Source organism: Salvelinus fontinalis, chromosome 19 (genome assembly GCF_029448725.1).
Source record: "Salvelinus fontinalis isolate EN_2023a chromosome 19, ASM2944872v1, whole genome shotgun sequence".
Lineage (NCBI taxonomy): Eukaryota > Metazoa > Chordata > Actinopteri > Salmoniformes > Salmonidae > Salvelinus > Salvelinus fontinalis.
Window position 1 is genome coordinate 15,211,937 of NC_074683.1, and position 18,497 is coordinate 15,230,433.

At 43.4% G+C, this 18,497-nt stretch overlaps 1 protein-coding gene across 2 annotated transcripts in view; it reads right to left on the reverse strand.

Annotated features, from left to right (window-relative positions):
- The window catches only part of LOC129816431 (LIM domain only protein 7-like), a 102,866-nt gene that overhangs the window by 45,694 nt on the left and 38,675 nt on the right, over nt 1-18,497 (reverse strand). For both annotated transcript variants that reach the window (XM_055870917.1, XM_055870918.1), the window contains exons 5-7: nt 10,428-10,544; nt 5,669-5,852; nt 4,229-4,484 (exon numbers count right to left, since the gene is read on the reverse strand). In XM_055870917.1, coding sequence (XP_055726892.1) covers nt 4,229-4,446 — 218 coding nt within the window. In that variant the 5' untranslated portion in view covers nt 4,447-4,484; nt 5,669-5,852; nt 10,428-10,544. The remainder of the gene's footprint in view (nt 1-4,228; nt 4,485-5,668; nt 5,853-10,427; nt 10,545-18,497) is intronic.

The window sequence follows — 18,497 nt, forward strand, 5'->3', positions numbered from 1 at the left end:
TGCGCCACCCCAAACTTCCTCAGCAGCATGTAGTCCGTTTTGGGGTGCCCGTACCCATCCCCTCTTTGCTCCCGGGTCTCCCCACCCTCAGCCTCTTGGGTCAAAGGTGAGGGGGCGCAGAGCAGCCGCGCCTGGAGCTTAGCGGGCAGGGCCCATGGCTCAGGTTGGACATCGGGTGGTAGCTGTCAGCTGCACCCAACAGTGGTCTTCCCCGCCGACCATCTTGGGGCGGATATACCTTCTGAAAGATGACGTTGTCCCGCTCGATGTCGGGGATGATGGTCTTGCCGTGCTAGACATGCTTCCACGGCTAGGTAACGATATTGAGCTGAGGGTCCGAGGCGTAGCGTTGGCCAGACGAGCGGTTTTTGCACACCCGGGACTTCAGTATAGCCAGTGGAAGGCCTGGGTGCGCCGGGCAAACATGTTGTCGTTCTCCAGGTCAGGGAGGATGCTCACCAGGGACTCGTCCAATGGGTCGGGGGGGGGTTCACGCCTCAGGAGGGAACGCTTCTTGCATTTGACCAGCCGGGGCACCAAGGTGCGGTCGTTCCTGGGGAGTACCACCGCGGAGCGCTCAAGGTACGGGATGTTGGTGGGTTTCAGTTTGGGGGGCTAGTAGGGGGCAGTGTGTGGTGGCTGAGTGTTGTAAGTACTGGAGAGAGGTAGGGGGGGGGGGGGGGGGGGGCAGTAGTAGAGAGAAGATAGATTGAAAGAAAAAGGAAGGTTATGTTGGATTTAAAACAGGGCTCCATCAAACAGGGGACCTTTTAACAGTATTCAGAAGCAGCTTATTCATATTGTACGTGTTTGGCAAACACAGTACTATGGCTGTGTCCGAACACCAATACTTCCCAGGTAGCTTTTTTGGTTCATTGGAAGTTGTGTGAACGTAACTATTTGGTTTACCATTGGTTCTGCGAACAAAGACATATGTTCCCTGACCATTAAAACCATTAAAAGTTAATTTAACGTTCTGAGAACAGAAGTGTACATTTCGCCTGTTCTGGGAACTTTACTTTTTAGGTTGCAGTGAGGTTCTGAGAACGTTTTACTATGGTTCCCTGAAAGTTTTCCTGGAAGGTTTTAACGTTCTGAGAACGAACATTATAGGTTATTTTAAAGTAACTAAATAACATTCTGAGAACATGTTTCAATAATACTTTTAGTTACACGGCTAGCTAGTTTGGATTAACTGAACACCAAGCACAGATAGGACACATGGAAATTAGGCATTAATCATGGAAACTGTCACGTTCCTGACCTGTTTTCTGTTAGTTTTTGTATGTGTTAGTTGGTCAGGACGTGAGTTTGGGTGGGCAGTCTATGTTTTCTGTTTCTATGTTGGTTAATGGGTACCTAATATGGCTCTCAATTAGAGGCAGGTGTGTGTCGTTTCCTCTGATTGAGAGTCATATTAAGGTAGGTGTTTTCACACTGTTTGTTGTGGGTGGTTGTCTCCTGTGTCAGTGTTTGTCGCACCATACGGGACTGTTCGGTTTGTTTGTACATCGTTCTTTTTTTGTGTAGTCTATTTTCCCTGTTCGTGCGTTCTTCGTGTTATATGTAAGTTCGTATAGTTCAGGTCTGTCTACGTTTTCGTTTCGTTATTTTGTTAATTATTCAAGTGTTTTCGTTTCGTGGTTTTTCCGTCTTGTTTAATTAAAATGTCATTTCACAACGCTGCGCCTTGGTTCAATCACTACTCCTCCTCTTCGGATGAAGAGGAGGAGGAACACCGTTACAGAAACACATTTATGTTTTATTGTGGCACAGCGTCAGTGAGATTTAAACCTATGATCTTCTCTTCTCTTTAAAACTATGATCTTCTCTATCCATGGAATTAGTCCACTTTGCCACCAGTATGGAGCTACAGTAGCATGCTATGTTTTTTTTACTCATACAAAGCTGTTCATTTTTGTCTATTCAAACCAACCCCATTTCAAAGGAAACAAGAACTCATAAAGATCAGGTGTGGCCAATTAGTGGGTGCGGCCAACACACCTGAACATAGTTCACAAGAAAGAGGTTAGAGAGAGTTTTGTTGATGCTGAGATTGGAATGTGTATGTTTTTAAATAACATTCTTAGAACGTTCTCTGAACGTTACTAACGCTTTCCTGTGGTTTCTATGGAAACGGTATGCTGAAGTTATGAAATTGCCACAGAAAAACGTTGTTTATCAACATATTCTGAACTATTTGTGAACATTCCCAATGTTCCTAGAACATTACCAAAATGTAAAATAATTGTAACCACGTTGAACTTTTAGTAAGTAATGAAATACCAAGACAGTTTTTTTTTTGTCAAGTTCCTTAAATGTGCTGACAATGTTCCAAAGCCAAGCAACTATCCTGCACCATTCTGAGAAAGTTGTAGGATGGTTTTATGCATAATAACCATAGGACAACCACACTCTCACAAAGCTCAAAGAAACATATGGTTTTCTGAACATTATGTGCAAACTGGGTTTACGTCCTCAGTATGGATGAGTAGTATGTTGATATTTGTTGCTTACTGAATATATTTTTTACTAAACAGTACGTTCTAAATAGAATGTAGTACGATTAGGACACCGTTTAAGTAAGTATTAGGCAGGCCATATTTCAGACACGGCCAGTATCTTAACATATGTACTGATGCAAATTGGACTAAACAGCAAGACATCACGCCCCCCCCCCCCCCCCTGTCAGTATGTCCACAGACCTGAAGCCCTGGATTTTCTTGTATCAGCGTCTCCTTTGTGACCCCAGTTCCATCTCCTGCACGTATGGGTCCTCCTCGGGTGTCCAGTACTTGGGCAGGAACCCGTCATATAACCCGTTGGCGGGTGGCTTGGGGGGAGCACCCACTTTGCGGGCGTATAGGTCGTCCTGAACAGGGTTGGCGTACCCCACATCACTGAGGGTGGGGGGATCGCATCAGGTGTCATTGGCCCACTGCTGCTCGAGAAAAAGACCAGCCAATCGGAGTGGAAAGGGCTTATGGTGTTATGGTGTTTGGAACATCCTTGATGTTAGCACTCAATCTCCTCAGACACGTGAGGAACAAAAACTTAGTTGTTTTCAAATCAATGAAATCTGATATTTCGGATGGCAAGTCAATCAGTCACAGCAAATACAAATGCAAGAGGAACGAGCAAATAAAACTAAAGAAAACGATAAAAGAAAACAAAAACAAATGTTATATCAAATCAAAATCGCTCGGCAAGTTAAGACCAAGGTGGTTCTAGGAAACCATGCAAACTGAAGATCTCTTTTGTTCTCTCATTCTTTCTTCCCCCCCACTCGTTCATTCGGCAGACGTAACAGAAGAAGCGCTCTCTCTTTCTCTCATTCTTGTCAGATAGGCAGAAAAGCTCTCTCTCTCTTGGTCAGACGGTTATCAGAGAGGCAGGTCACTGAGGCAGGTCACCGTCTTCTGCGGTGGGGTGTTCGTGTTCACTGTGACCATTGGCCAGGTCCCTCCTCTCACCAATGAAACTCCTCCTCCCCCTCCTCCTAACCCCACGGAATTCCCAGCCTCTACAGGGCTGATGGGTTGGGTGAAGTTGGCGGGCGGGGAGGGGCAAGGCCGTCCAGAACGAGGTCGGGGTCAGGCCACTCGGGGTCCGACTCGTCGTCACTGCAACTCTCGCACTTGTACGCCCACTGCAGGGAATTCTGGGATATGCATTCGTTGTTGGTTGGAATCGAGCCTGGTCTCACTGAGGTCAGTGTTCTGTGGTCAGCCGCGACAGGAGGATATGATGGTACAGTGTACATACACAACCATTGGACAATCATACACAACCATGGGAGAACTAACCAGCAGACAGACAGTGGGGATGATAGGAGAGGAGGAGTGTGTAAAGACAGGGCAAGGTTCAGGGTATGGATTACAGTAGATTTAAACCACAGACTTGTCATAGAGCCAGAACGCAGTCTCACGTGCAGTACTCACTATCCAATGCAAAGCAGCAGTTTTCTTCACGGTGAAAGAAGACAAGCTGGCGTATAAAGCCAGCTTAACGATCTAAGAAACTGGGTGGGATATTTTGGCTCGGTACCATTTCGATTTAACAATTCACCTGAATTTGACTGAAATAAAATGGAATTGAGCCCCATCCCTCTGGATAATTTAACCATTGAGAGATCTGAAAGGATTTGCTAGAGCAGCACCTGCGGTCAAAGATTAGAGGTAGCTGATTTCTGGTGTATAGGCTACAGATGTGTGTATGACTCTGCTACCTTGTGAAGGTGCCATCTTCCTCCGTGTACATGGGGCTGGCCCAGCTCCGGCGGTTGTCCTCGTGGCGCTCGGCCCGCTTCTTGCGGAGCGGCGCTGGCACATAGGCCGCTGGCTTGTCCTTGGTGGGCAGGAACTGGTTGAACTGCGTGGTCGTTTTAGGCTCGATGACCAGCGAGCGGCGGTAGTGCAGTGAATCCTTGTTACTGTCGGCCGCCATCCTGAAGACTGAGTCCGTCTCCGCGTCACTCCCAGAACCTGGGGGAGGAGAGGTGGGAGATGAGGAGATAGACAGAAGGAAAAGGGGTCAAATTGAGGTGCGAGGTGAGGGAAGAGGGGGGGGGGGGGGGCAGTGGAGATTAGAGGGGCAGGAAAGAGTAAGAGGGAGGGCTCTGAGAAAAGGGAGAGAAGAGGTGAATGACAGAATCGACAAGTGGAGACCAGAAAGGGAGGTGAGGGGAATGGAAGGTGGGAGGAGGGAGGAAAAGCCAGAAGAGAGCAGAGAATGGAAGAGGGTAGAGTTCAGAGGTCGATCCAGGGGGAATGACGAGGAGAGAAAGGGAAAAGGTCGGAAGAGTAGAAGTCTACTTAGTGTTGTTTGTGATATAATTGTCTGGCAGATAAGAGGGAATCTGGTCAGCTCTATACTTAAAGGGATACTTTGGGATTTTGGCAAATCTACGTCCTTAAAGTCAGATGAACTCATGCTAACATTGGCTCCCAAAACGTCCTATAACTTAATTCATACTGGACACTGAGACATAAAAACAATATCTACAAGTCCATCTGACTCTGAACCTTTCACCTCACTGAACACCTCACTAAAATTCTGAAACTTTCACCTCACTGAACACACCCCAGTACCAGGGTAGCGGGGGTGGGGCGCATTGCTTTGGGAACAGAGGCCTATTACCCCCTCCTTGCTTAATTTACAGGCTGGTGTGGAAGCATCTGGAATGTATCTCTGGCCTGTCTCTCACAGTGGGAGCCAAGTCTCTCTCTAATTACTGACTGAAACGCGAAACTAGTCCACCCACTGTCAAATGCCAACAAAGACCTGGTATCAGTCAAATCAACATGCTCAGTGTGAACTTCACAGATTATCTCAGATAGTCCAAAAGAAACAAATAGATACCCGCCCTTGAAATACCAATCACTACCACTCAAGATTTCAGACTAAGATATAGAGGCTAAAAGGTATACTGCTAAGAGCCTAAAACGTAGCATAAAAAGTCAAACCAAAACACACTCAAGTCCTGTCCGACTGGGGTGCGTGATAATTGAGATTGATGTGTGTGTGTGCGTATGCGCGTGTGTGTAGAAGCATAACAAAGTAGAACCAAACACACACACAACTCGAGTCCTGTCCGATTGAGATTGACGTGTGTGTGTCAGTCTGTGAGTGAGTGAGTGAATGAGAATGTGAGCGTGTTTGTCCATACCCTCACTGCTGCTTTGGGCGTGTTGTCAGGGATCTGCTGTGTGGTCTAGAACCCTGTATCCTCCTCCTCTCAGTATAGGTAATATATCCTCTCTCCCACTATACCAGCTGTCTCTGAAACCACTGTCTCTTTCTCGAAATGTTCTGCTGCTGCTGGTTCTCTGGCCGGATGATTCCTCAAGTGCCTGCAATACACACACACACGAACAAACACAATCGTGAGCTCACACCCTGAAAGAAAGAGCAATGTGTCTTTCAGTAAATTAACTCCTTAGGGTTATCCTCCCCAGGTACATGATAACACACACACACAAATAATTGATTCCCATTCAAAATCCTATTATCCCAAACCCTAAACCTATCCCTAACCATAACTCAAACCTTTACACCAACCCCCTAACTGTAATTCTGACCGTAATTCTAGCCCTAACCCCTAAACCTAAAATAGCCTTTTTCCTTGTGGGATCCGGCAAAATGTCCCCACTTGTCCCTGTTCTACTATCCTTGTGAGGACCTCTGGTCTCAACAAGGATAGTAAATCCCCCCCCCCCCACCCCCCCAAAAAAACACACCCATGACACAAACACTTACAGTATAGAGTTCGAGTTAGTTTCCTAAACCCCCTCTCCAGACCAGAGAATGCATTGAATATTGTCATGTCATTCATCCCAAGTCACAAGATTTCCCTAAATTACTGAACACACGCAAAACACACACAGCCATCTCACCCAACACACACTTCTGATGACCGGAACTCTGACCCCTAACTGTTTTCCACTCAGTCATGCAAGCACAGCCAATAAGCCATGCTCTATGTGATGATGACGACAATAATAACTGTTTAAAGATCTAAAGGGCTTAGCATAAGAACTCAAACAGGACCTGCCCAGCTAACAAAAAAACGTTCCCACAAATTTAGAGAACCTTCGCTTAAGAGTCTCATGAGGTCATTAACTAATGATTTCACAGGAATGTTCCCATGATGTGCACGGAATGTTTCCAAGAGACCATTCCCTTAATGTCAAGTAGATCTTACCCAGAACGTGGTAACCGTGCTCTAGGCACTTTCATGGGAACGTTGCAAGAACATTCATGTGTCCAGTTTTCTGTGGGTTAGGAAAATATTCCATCAACGTCCCACCAAACATACACAGAACATGGCTGCCATGTTCTCAGAATATAAGATATGAATGTTCTAGACAAGTTACAAGAACATTAATGTGTCTAGTTGTCTGTGGGCGAGGAGAATATTCCATCAACATTCCACGAAACAAACACAGAACAGGGTTGCCATGTTCTCCAAATTAAGATATGAATGTTCTAGACACGTTTCATGGGAATAACATTTCTGTGTGTCAGTTGTCAGGACGTCGCCTGATGGTCCCAAAGAAACGTTCTCCAAAACAAGTAGTTTAACACATCACGCATTGTTACTTTTGCCAAGCCCGTCAAGGCCCTAATCAGTGAACCACTGTTCCATTCATAGCTCTTTTTGTCTGTTGGCAAGGTTAGGAATACACACACACAATGTTTTTAACATAGTGTTTTCAACTTACATATTTGACACACGTTGACATGCAGTGCAATCAGAAAGTATTCACACACCTTTCCACAGACGGGTCATATTAGTGTGTAGCCCAAACTGTTCGGAGGCTACAGACAGAAGTTGGCAGATCGGCTGTACCGACTTCAGACGAGTCCCAAGATGCTTGTGGTGCAGAAGTGCGACATCGGCCGATGGATTGAGAAGCATCCCAATGCAACAAAACAGACATCTCTAGATTAAACAGACATTTAGCATTTGTATTATGCTAATTCGATTTTTGTGGGGGAGCAGACATCGACTCTAAGGTTAACCAAATAACTACCCGGACTATCTGCATTGACCCTTTTTGCACTATGCTGCTGCTACTGTTTATTATCTGTCACTTTAATTATTCACTGAGTGTACAAAACATTAGGAACATCTGCTCTTCCCATGACAGACTGACCAGGTGAAAGCTATGATCCCTTATTAATGTTACTTGTTAAATCCACTTCATATCAGTGAAGGGGAGGAGACACTTTAAAGAAGGATTTTTAAGCCTTAAGACAACTGAGACACGGACTGTGTATTTGTGCCAGTTAGAAGGTGAATGGGCAAGACAAAATATTTAAGTGCGTTTGAATGGGGTATGGTAGTAGGTGCCAGGCGCACCGGTTTGAGTGTGTCAAGAATTGCAATGCTTCTGGGTTTTTCCACGCACAACAGTTTTCTGTGTGTATCAAGAATGGTCCACCACCCAAAGGACATTCAGCCAACTTTTGTATTAGTATTTATTAAGGATCCCCATTCGCTGCTGCCAAGGTAGAAGCTACACTTCCTGGGGTCCAGCAACATTAAGGCAGTTATATACAATTTAAAATATTACATTACATTTCATAACACATTAAGTGTGTTTCCTCAGGCCGCTACTCTACTACCAAACAACTACAATACAAAATCCATATGTACTTGTGTCTGTGCCTGTGTGTGTGTCTGTTCACAGTCCCCACTATTCCATAAGGTGTATTTTTACCAGTTTTTTTATCTGATTCTACCGCTTGCATCAGTTACCTGATGTGGAATAGAGTTCCATGTAGTCATGGCTCTATGTAGTACTGTGCGCCTCCCATAATCTGTTATTTTAGTCTGTTTAGTCTGTTAGTCTGTTTGACAAACTCCAAGCGGGCTATCATGTGCCTTTTACTGAGGAGTGGCTTCCATCTGGCCACTTTCTGGAAGGTTCTCCCATCACCACAGAGGAACTCTGGAGCTCTGTCAGAGTGACTATCAGGACCATCGGCCTTTCTCCCGATTGCTCAGTTTGCCCGTGTGGCCAGCTTTAGGAAGAGTCTTAGTGGTTCCAAACCGCTTCCATTTAACAATGATGGAGGCAACTGTGTTCTTAGGGACCTTCAATGCTGCAGAAATGTTTTGGTACCATTTCTCAGATCTGTGCCTTGACACAATCCTGTCTCGGAGCTCTACGGACAATTCCTTCGACCTCATGGCTTGGTTTTTGCTCTGACATGCACTGATAACTGTGGGACCTTATATAGGCAGGTGTGTGCCTTTCCAAATCATGTCCAATCAATTGAATTTACCACAGGTGGACTCCAAATCAAGTTGTAGAAACATCTCAAGGATGATCAATGTAAACAGGATGCAGCTGAGCTCAATTTCGAGTCTCATAGCAAAGGGTCTGAATACTTATGTACATAAGGTTTTTAAGTTTTTATTAATTATTAATTAGCAAAAATGTCTAAACTGGTTTTCGCTTCGTCATATAAAAAAAAAAATCCATTTTAGAATAAGGTGTAACAAAATGTGGAAAAAGTCAAGGGGTCTGAATACTTTCCGAATGCCCCATCAACATTAGACAACTATACAGAACGCCCTTAAATTGTTGGAGTAAGTAAATCAAATCAATGATGAGAGAAGAGTTCAATTAACTCACAACTGACACAGACATCTGAATGCCGTGACCCAAGGACTTGTTGAATAAAAATTACTGTATAAAGGACCATGCACAATGTAGTTATGTAGGTCAAAGTGTCAGATATGTAAGTTGAAAACACTTTTTTGGGGTGGGGGGGGGGGGATTTCTTTGGGACCATCAGGCGATGTCCTGACAACTGATAACAATATTCGTGTTACGTTCCCATGAAACGTGTCTAGAACGTTAATATCTTACATTCTCTTACATTCAAAAACATTCTCTCTCTCCCTAGAATTGCTAGCTGAGTAACCATCACTATTGACTGTTGTTCATAATCGTAGGGGTTGAATATGCTTGGTAAATTTAACTGTAAACAAACCAAACTGTCAAATTCAACGTTGTGCCTTCCACCCCCTCTGTCGTGACAAACACAAGTCCATGAATGTGCGCAGACAGAGACACACACACTTCCATACATGTACCAAGTGACCTATGGACTCCTGAGGTAAAGAAGATTAAAATAGCTGAGTCAGGAGAATGGATCAGCTATGCTATGGTTTTAGTGCCGACTGTCAAGTTTTCTGAGACCCCTAAACCAATGGGCTGACTTCCTTAACACATAGCTAACATACCAGGAAGGATGTAGAGATGCTTTTAGTGCCGACTGTCAAGTATTCTGAGGCCTCTAAACCAATGGGCTGACTTCCTTAACACATAGCTAACATACCAGGAAGGATGAAGAGATGTGTTGGCCAGTGGGTCTAAAAGAGGATTTCATTCACACGATTCCTAGCTATGCTGATTACTCAAACCATTACATGGTAGCACACATAACATACAAACTGTAGGTTGAATAAAGAACAGGTACATCAGGTCAGCAGTCCATTCTAATTCAATCTCATGAACTGAAATTCCAATTAAAGTATTGAAAAATCCTCATTGAAACTTAAAGGCACCTTTCCATTCTTAATGTGAATTCTCTTCCGAATTGTCCGAATTGAAATGGATGGACCCCAAACTTGTCTAGACCACTGTAGTAGAGTGAGGCAGATTTACATGTAATAGTGCTAATACTGTACTTGGTCCTGGTCTTGCAAACTCCTATGGTTAAACACGTTAACAAGACAGTACAAACAGATCTGTGACCAGGCTATAAATACTGTAACCATAGAAACATAATTACTAGAAGGGACAAACAGAAATGGAATGGGTTATATAGAGTATAATAGAGTGGATGATTATAGAATAATAGAACGTTAACCTAGGCTAGCACAGCGTACAGTAAGGTTATTTATTTACCTTGGATAGTGCTGTTATGTTCAGTAGTCCTTCGAAGGCCTTGGGGTTTAAGTTAGGTCCATTATAGAAGGGCTCGCATTGTGCCTTCCTACCTAGCCAGCATATGGTGATCAGCACCTGGGAGAAAGAGGACATGGGTAAATACAAGGATCATAATTATAATGTACGGATAGTTTCTTTTAAAAGAGCAACGCCAATTCTCTAATATTTTTCTACAACAACAGAATAAAGAGCATATTACTAGGATAGTATTTGCTTCTTTTGAAATATGTTGTGTGTTTGATTGAGCCTCCCTGGAGAGCCAGTTGGGCGGGGTTTGAACTTGTTGTGGCTAAAGTATTTGAAAGAAAACATACAGTTTGAACGCAGGTAAACTGTTGAAAACAGTATGACGTTCAGTTCTATATTGAGAAGAACACACTTACAGTACATTCTAGCAGCACACTAAATAGCCTGTATATAGTCTGGACTGTTAGGATAGATCATGATTAGATTTCTGTATAGTAATGACCCAGCAGAGTTGTCCTAAGGTCATACTGGCCCCTGTGAACACTAGTGTCCAGCTCTTTGCTTTCCTGCCTCATCCAGAACTCTGATACACCACTGTCTGATACACCACTGTTTGTTTGTGTGCACTGACCGGACCTAAACCTCTTGTTAACATGTAGGGCTTTCAACTAATACAGTTGTATTAGTTGTATTGTACAGATGTGATGCTTGGCATTCAGGCCAAAGAGTTCAATCTTGGTTTCATCAGACCAGAGAATCTTGTTTCTCATGGTTTGAGAGTATTTAGGTGCCTTTTGGCAAACTCCAAGCAGGCTGTCATGTGCATTTTACTGAGGAGTGACTTCCATCTGGCCACATCAATAAAGGCCTGATTGGTGGAGTGCTGCAGAGATGGTTATCCTTCTGCAAGGTTCTCGCATCTTCCTAGAGGAACTCTGGAGCTCTGTCAGAGGGACCATCGGGTTCTTGATCACCTCCCTGACCAAGGCCCTTCTCCCCTGATTGCTCAGTTTGGCCAGGCGGCCAGCTCTAGGAAGAGTCTTGGTGCTTCCAAACTACTTCCATTTAAGAATGATGGAGGCCACTGTGTTCTTGGGGACCTTCAGTGCTGCAGACATTTTTTGGTACCCTTCCCCTGATCTGTGCCTCGACACAATCCTGTCTCAGAGCTCTACGGACAATTCCTTCGACTTCATGGCTTGGTTTTTGCTCTGACATGCACTGTCAACTGTGGGACTTTATATAGATATGTCCAATCAATTGAATTTACCACAAATGGACTCCAATAAAGTTGTAGAAACATCAAGGATGATCAAAGGAAACAGGATGCACCTGAGCTCAATTTCGAGTCTCATAGAAGAGAGTCTGAATACTTATGTACATAAGGTTTTTCAGTTCTTATTAATTATCAATTTGTAAAAATGTCAAAAAATGTGTTTTGCTTTGTCATTATGGGGTATTGTGTATAGGTTGATGTATAGGTCATTTTTTAAAATACATTTTGGAATAAGGCTGTAACTTATTTAGAAAAAGTGAAAAGGTCTGAAAACTTTCCGAATGCACTGTATGTATGACTACTAGGGCCAGGCAATGCAGTTATATCTCCCGCAACCCTTTACAGACATCGAACGCAGCTATTGTCATTAGCGACCAATGATGACTTTTCAGACCATTAAATAAAAGACGCAGCATCAGGTAGGTACGTTTTTTAGACAGTAGAATTCTCCTCCTGCGTAAAATGTTCTGTATTTTTCCCCCTGACAACAATAAACGTTGCTGATTGATGTGCTGCAGTGTTATTTTTTATGCAGTTTTTATGGTATGGTAGCTAGATGTGTTTCATTTCTACTAAATGTCAGGGTATTTAAATCAACTTTAAATGACTTTGTTAGGAAAGAGTGGTCTGCGCGTAGCCACCAGGCAAGCAGAAAGCGCGCAGCACCTCAAGATTATTTGATTGACTGTTCTGATTGCCTAGTGATGGACTTTAGTCCTGCTTCAGAAGTAAAATGTCAGTTCGTATCACCAGAGGTTTTGTGTCGGCATTTAAACAAAAAAAACTTAGTGTAGCCTACCCTACCAGACAAACAACATTCCTTAGCCGAGGCGCTTTCAACGGGGCCACATTCCATTATGTCTGAAAAGCTTAATCAATACAGGCTACCAGTAGCCTACTGTAGGACATCGGTTCCATGAATAGGATAGGATGTTTTACACTCAAGAGACCTAAAGCTGAACACACATCACTAGTGAAGAGACCGAGCAGGCAGAGCAGGCAGGCCAACGCGAGGGAGAAGTGTCAGGTGTGTGCTTACTGGTAGGGAAGTCAAGTGCAGGAGAGCTGTCAACAGGCGCACACTTTAATGAGGCAGGAGAAACCAACAGACAGACGCAACTGCGTCAAAACCTCCAGCCCATAGGCAAATGTGCAAAACGCGCAAAACAGTCACAATAAATTATGTTTAACAATAAACATCTTCGTAAACAACACGGTATAAGCAAAACCAGTCTGGCTCGTCAACAATAAACACGTAACACAAACAATTTCACACAAAGACATGGGAATAATAAACATAAACTAATAGAGGAATAAATACATGCAGTGTGATTGGGGAATGAAAACCAGGTGTGCAGGGAACAAGACAAAACAAATGGATCAATGAAAAATGGAGCAGCGATGACTAGAAAGCCGGTGACGTCGAACGCTAGCGCTTCGGCGGAAGTCGTGACAAGAAGAAGGCAGAAGCGTGATCATATGTTTTGGTAATCTGTATCTCACAATGTCTTGTCTTGCATGCCTTGCAAATTCACCATGTAGCATAAAGTTAGCCTCTTCCGCTCTGGTTTTATTTGAATTACACAACTCCCCAGGCCTTTATAGCCTTCCGGCTGTAATACGGAAAATAATGTTTTGCGATATCTGAACATTGATTTTAATTAAGTGGGAGAGAAAAAAAAAGTTTTTCAGTTAAGGATTTTTCTTAACGTTAAGGATTCCAACTTCGTTTAAAAGTTTTAACGTTCACATCCTTACTTACAACCTTGCTGAACTGGATAGCATTCATTTTGATGGTGTTGACAAATTGGGGACAAATCTTTGAGAATCCTTATAAACATGGCTAACCCCCCCCCCCCCTTGGCCCCCTCCTGTGAGTCACATCCTACAACCTCTTCTTAGTTATACAACTTTTCAAAACCTCCACACTCCGGGATAGATGAAGAGGTCTTCGACAAAACCAAATCAACCACGAGCCTGTCACGTCCTTCCTAGTTCGACGGCCAATGGGAATGGAATGAGGAAGTCAGACAGTCATTTCGTGTGTGGTTACGTCCGAGACACAACTGGAGCCCTCTGACAGAGGCCATACCTGCACCAGTATATACCATACAGGTTCACATTGGCTGTAAATCTACTAGGCTGATGGCTATGGGTTACAAGTAACAGAGCTGATCTTCCAGAAACATTGTGTACATGAATGTATGTGACTGTTTTGAATGCAACTGAGGCTCATTCAGTGGATGACTTCCGCACCGTGTTCTTAGCTCTTCACAGTCTCCTTTTGGCAAGATCCTTTAATGTGACTTAATTCCATTTCAATTCTAAAGACGTAGATACTCACACAAGCTAAGCACACACACATTTTGAATAGGTGTAAGACAAATTATGGCAAAAAACAACAACAAAAAGGATCTTGCAAAACATGGCCAACTCCTGCCATTGCGCCGTGCTTAACTACCTGTATACAATGGCCTTCTGTGTATGTCCATCAGCAACACTGTACCAGAGATGGAACTATAAAATCAGAACTAACACCCACCCAGGAGGAGCACCATCATGGCCACACCCATTAGATACCAATGACCCATTTGTCCACTCACCCATGACAAGCCCTGCAGTGCGTCAATGCCATCACGCACTGACAATGGATGGGTAGGTCTGCCATTCCTGATGAGTGATGCCTCAAAACTGAACACACTGACCCCACCTACCTAAACACCACGTTGTACTGAAAGTACACCATCCCAAAATAAAAATACCAAAGCCTTAAATGAATGGGTGTGCACCGCAGTGCAGTCAGCACAACAGCAAAAATAAAGATCACCCGTCTTTCTGCATGATTGATTGGTTGATTCAGCCAGGGCATGGAATGTTTTCTCTCTGCATTCTTCATCAATGAATAACCCACATTTATACGTACACATAACACCTTGTCACCCAGTATCGATGAAGTGTTATGAAAAATTAGAAGGAAATGTCAGATCAGTCTGGCATCAGCTTTTGGAGGTGACACACACATACATACATACATACATACATATATATATATGAGAAAGGAATTGTGTTACACTTAATCAGACACTACAGCCACTGTTGGTGAGTGAGAGGAGAAGCGGGGCGGGCAAACAGGGTGAGGCTGGCATTTCTCTCTCCAGCCAGGGAGCACAAATATAGCCCTTGTGTTGTGTTGCCCCGTTGACGTTTACAGCCAGTGCCGTAACCATGGAGAAGAGAGAGGACTTTATTGGCTGTTCACCATCACTCCTCGTTCCGTTTCACAATTTCTTCACAGTTCACACATGGCTGCATAGAGGACAGACAGTTTGAGCGGTTCTGTGATGAAACCAAACCAATACAGTGCGAGTTTGTCACACAGACACATCATTAATGCAAAAACAGATTTTTTTTTGTACTTTCTTTTTGCTTTACTGAGGAAAAGTGACATTTCCAGACTTGTCATTGTGGAGGTAAAACCACCAAACAAACTCTGTTTCTTTCCGCCTACCAGGGAAATGCTGAAATGTCAATTACACCATCTCATATTTGAGGAGGTCCTGTATAAGTGTATCTCAATGGGTTAAAGTAAACTTTAATATCCAGCCGTCAATCATTTGTGAGGATTGTGGTCTGACAAAAATGAACTCCACCCTGTAAATCAGACAGTTTGCTTGATCAACTGTGGCAGAGAGTATTACGTAATCATATGCTATCGTGCCACATTGCCACTCCTCTAGCTAACCGTCTGTTGACGGTCATTTAAATTCCTCAGGGGACAAAGATGTTTGTACTCTACCTCCCTCAGAATCCTCTGTGCAGTTCTGTTTTTGGGCTGTGACGTAAACTCCTCATGTCAATAATTTGCTAAACCAAAAGGCCAACAGCAGAGGGACTTTGGACCAGAAATGTAGTCTGTCTCTCAGACACAGAAAGGAAGCCGACAGGCCACAAAGTTAAACGTAAGCAGGGCTAAATACGCCATATTTAAGCTGCAGGTAGTATTTGGAGAATTTTTATTAAGTTCACTCCTCAGGAGCACCAGTGTGTCCTTGACACTGAATCCATGATGAATGTTACTGATTACTTAGAATGTGCACAGACCGAGGTAGTTTACACTAGGGCGAAACCATTTTCTACCTTAACTCCCAACAAATGAAAATGTTCAGTTAGAAAAAGGATCAGAAAACCAGTCAGTATCTGGTGTGACCACCATTTGCCTCATGCAGCGCGACATCTCCTTCGCATAGAGTTGATCAGGCTGTTGACTGTGGCCTGTGGAATGTTGTCCCACGCCAATGGCAAGTTGCTGGATATTGGCGGGAACTGGAACACGCTGTCGTACACGTCAATCCAGAGCATCCCAAACATGCTCAATGGGTGACATGTCTGAGTATGCAGGCCATGGAAGAACTGGGACATTTTCAGCTTCCAGGAATTGTGTACAGATCCTTGCGACATGGGGCTGTGCATTATGATGCTGAAACATGACTTGATGGCGGCGGACGAATGACACGGCAATGGGCCTCAGAATCTTGTCACGGTATCTCTGTGTATTCAAATTGCCAAATCGATAAAATGCAATTGTGTTCGTTGTCTGCCTGCCCATACTATAACCCCACCGCCACCATGGGGCGGTGGTTCACAACATTGATGCGGCTTATGGTAGTGAAATTAACATTTGATTCTGAATTTATATTTTTGTTTACTACAGAATATTTTCTAAATGTCACATGTAACCTCATGTTCTCATAAGGAATGTCTTATCAGTCCATATCCTCAACCCAACTGCTTTTTCATGACATATGGCAATTTTCTTCCAAGGTATGTGCACTTTTGACAGACTTATCAGACTTATCAGTGGTTAGGTTACGTAAGGCTGGGCTGGGTAAGAGAGACGTATACACTTTTTGAGGTCGGTTCAATAAAACAAATCGTCACGTTTTTTCGATTTTGGTTAAAAAAAAAATGGACATGAAATGCATTGTGAAATAATGCCATTCAAATTATTATAGCTTTTTAAATGGGAATTCCAAAGCCCAAAATAGTGAACATTCAATTGCACACACACACAATACCAAAGTGGAATCGTGTTTTTCGAAATGTTTACAAATTAATTAATAATGAAAAGCTGAAATGTCTTGGGTCAATAAGTATTCAGCCCCTTTGATATAGCAAGCCAAAATAAGTTCAGGAGTAAAAATAGATGGATTTTCAGAAAATCGTGCCGGGCCGAACAGCGCCATTTACCGGTTTATTTGGGTCCCCATTAGCTTTTGAAGAAGCAGCAGCTACTCTTCCTGGGTTCCACAAAAAAACAACACGTAACAAAATACATACGCTGATAGACAAGAACATTTACAAAAAAAAAAGAAAAAAGAAAAAGAAAGACAAATAAATAAACAATACAAAATAAACTTCCTCCACTTGGGGAACCCTGTTACAGTATGACCGGGAGAGGTAGGTGAGGCCAAATGTAAGATTAGAGCCATTATGATAGATGTGTGGCAGAAGCGGAGGGACAACGAGCCCAAGGGCCAACATTTAAAGGTCAGATTAGGAAGGAAGAGGTGGTGTTTGCTCTGTTGCGCCTATGACATCTGGTTGGCAAGCACGTGAATGGTTTGTGTATGGAATGTATGGTTGATGAAACAGTGAAGCATGTGTTGATGTACTGTTGTAAGTACCGGTATGTGGGAGAGGGATAATATTGATGTGTCGGGTTGCTGAGGTTGGACGGCGATGGGTGGGGGTTGGAAGGGATTTGGGTTATGGGTAGGGTTTGTTAGAAGTTAGTAGGGCTCTTTTATGTTCTTAGTAGTAAAGGATTAGGTAGGAGGGTTTCGTTTTTCTTTATCATTTAGTCGGTAAGCTGTACACTCCAGTACAGTAGGTGGCAGCATTCACCTCTAACGTTTGTTTGTGGCTGCCAAAATACCAGAAGAACAAGACGACCACCAGGAGAGGTTTTGCCATAGACATCAGAATAAATAGAACGGGCCTGGAAGCTCTAACACTGGTAATTGGCTCGTAAAGCCATTGGTACACTCCCAATGGTTGCCTGGTAGTGTGTGATGCAATAATTGCAATAATCAGCCCTTTGTGCTGTTGTCTGTGCCCAATAATGTGTGTACCATGTTTTGTGCTGCTATCATGTTGTGTTGCTACCATGTTGTTGTCATGGTGTGTTGCTACCATGCTGTGTTTTCATGTGTTGCTGCCATGCTATGTTGTTGTCTTAGGTCTTTCTTTATGTAGTGTTATGGTGTCTCTTGTCGTGATGTGTGTTTTGTCCTATATTTTATTTTGTATTTTTAATCCCAACCCCTGTCCCCGCAGGAGGCCTTTGGCCTTTTGGTAGGCTGTCATTGTAAATAAGAATTTGTTATAACCTGACTTGCCTAGTTAAATAAAGGTTAAATTAATAAAAAAGTGGGTTTTAGGGAGAAATTATGCACGTTCTAGAGTGCCCTTCAAGCCAATCAAAAACGACTATTCAACAATGCCATGGTATACATTTTTTTGGAATGTCAGTTGCGTTGACTCAACAAATCACAGCACAGATTGAAGGGTACACTTCCTGCTTATACTTCCTGGCATGGGTACACTTCCTGCTTCTACTTCCTGGCATGGGTACACTTCAAATGGCTGCCAATCCACCCATTATGTCATCATTGACTTAAACGGAGACGCCCTGTCTATTCATCCTTATTTCTATGGGTTTTGCATACGCGAGTGAATACCATACTGTAACGTTAGGATGGCCGGTTGGTTTGAGATTCCTGTTT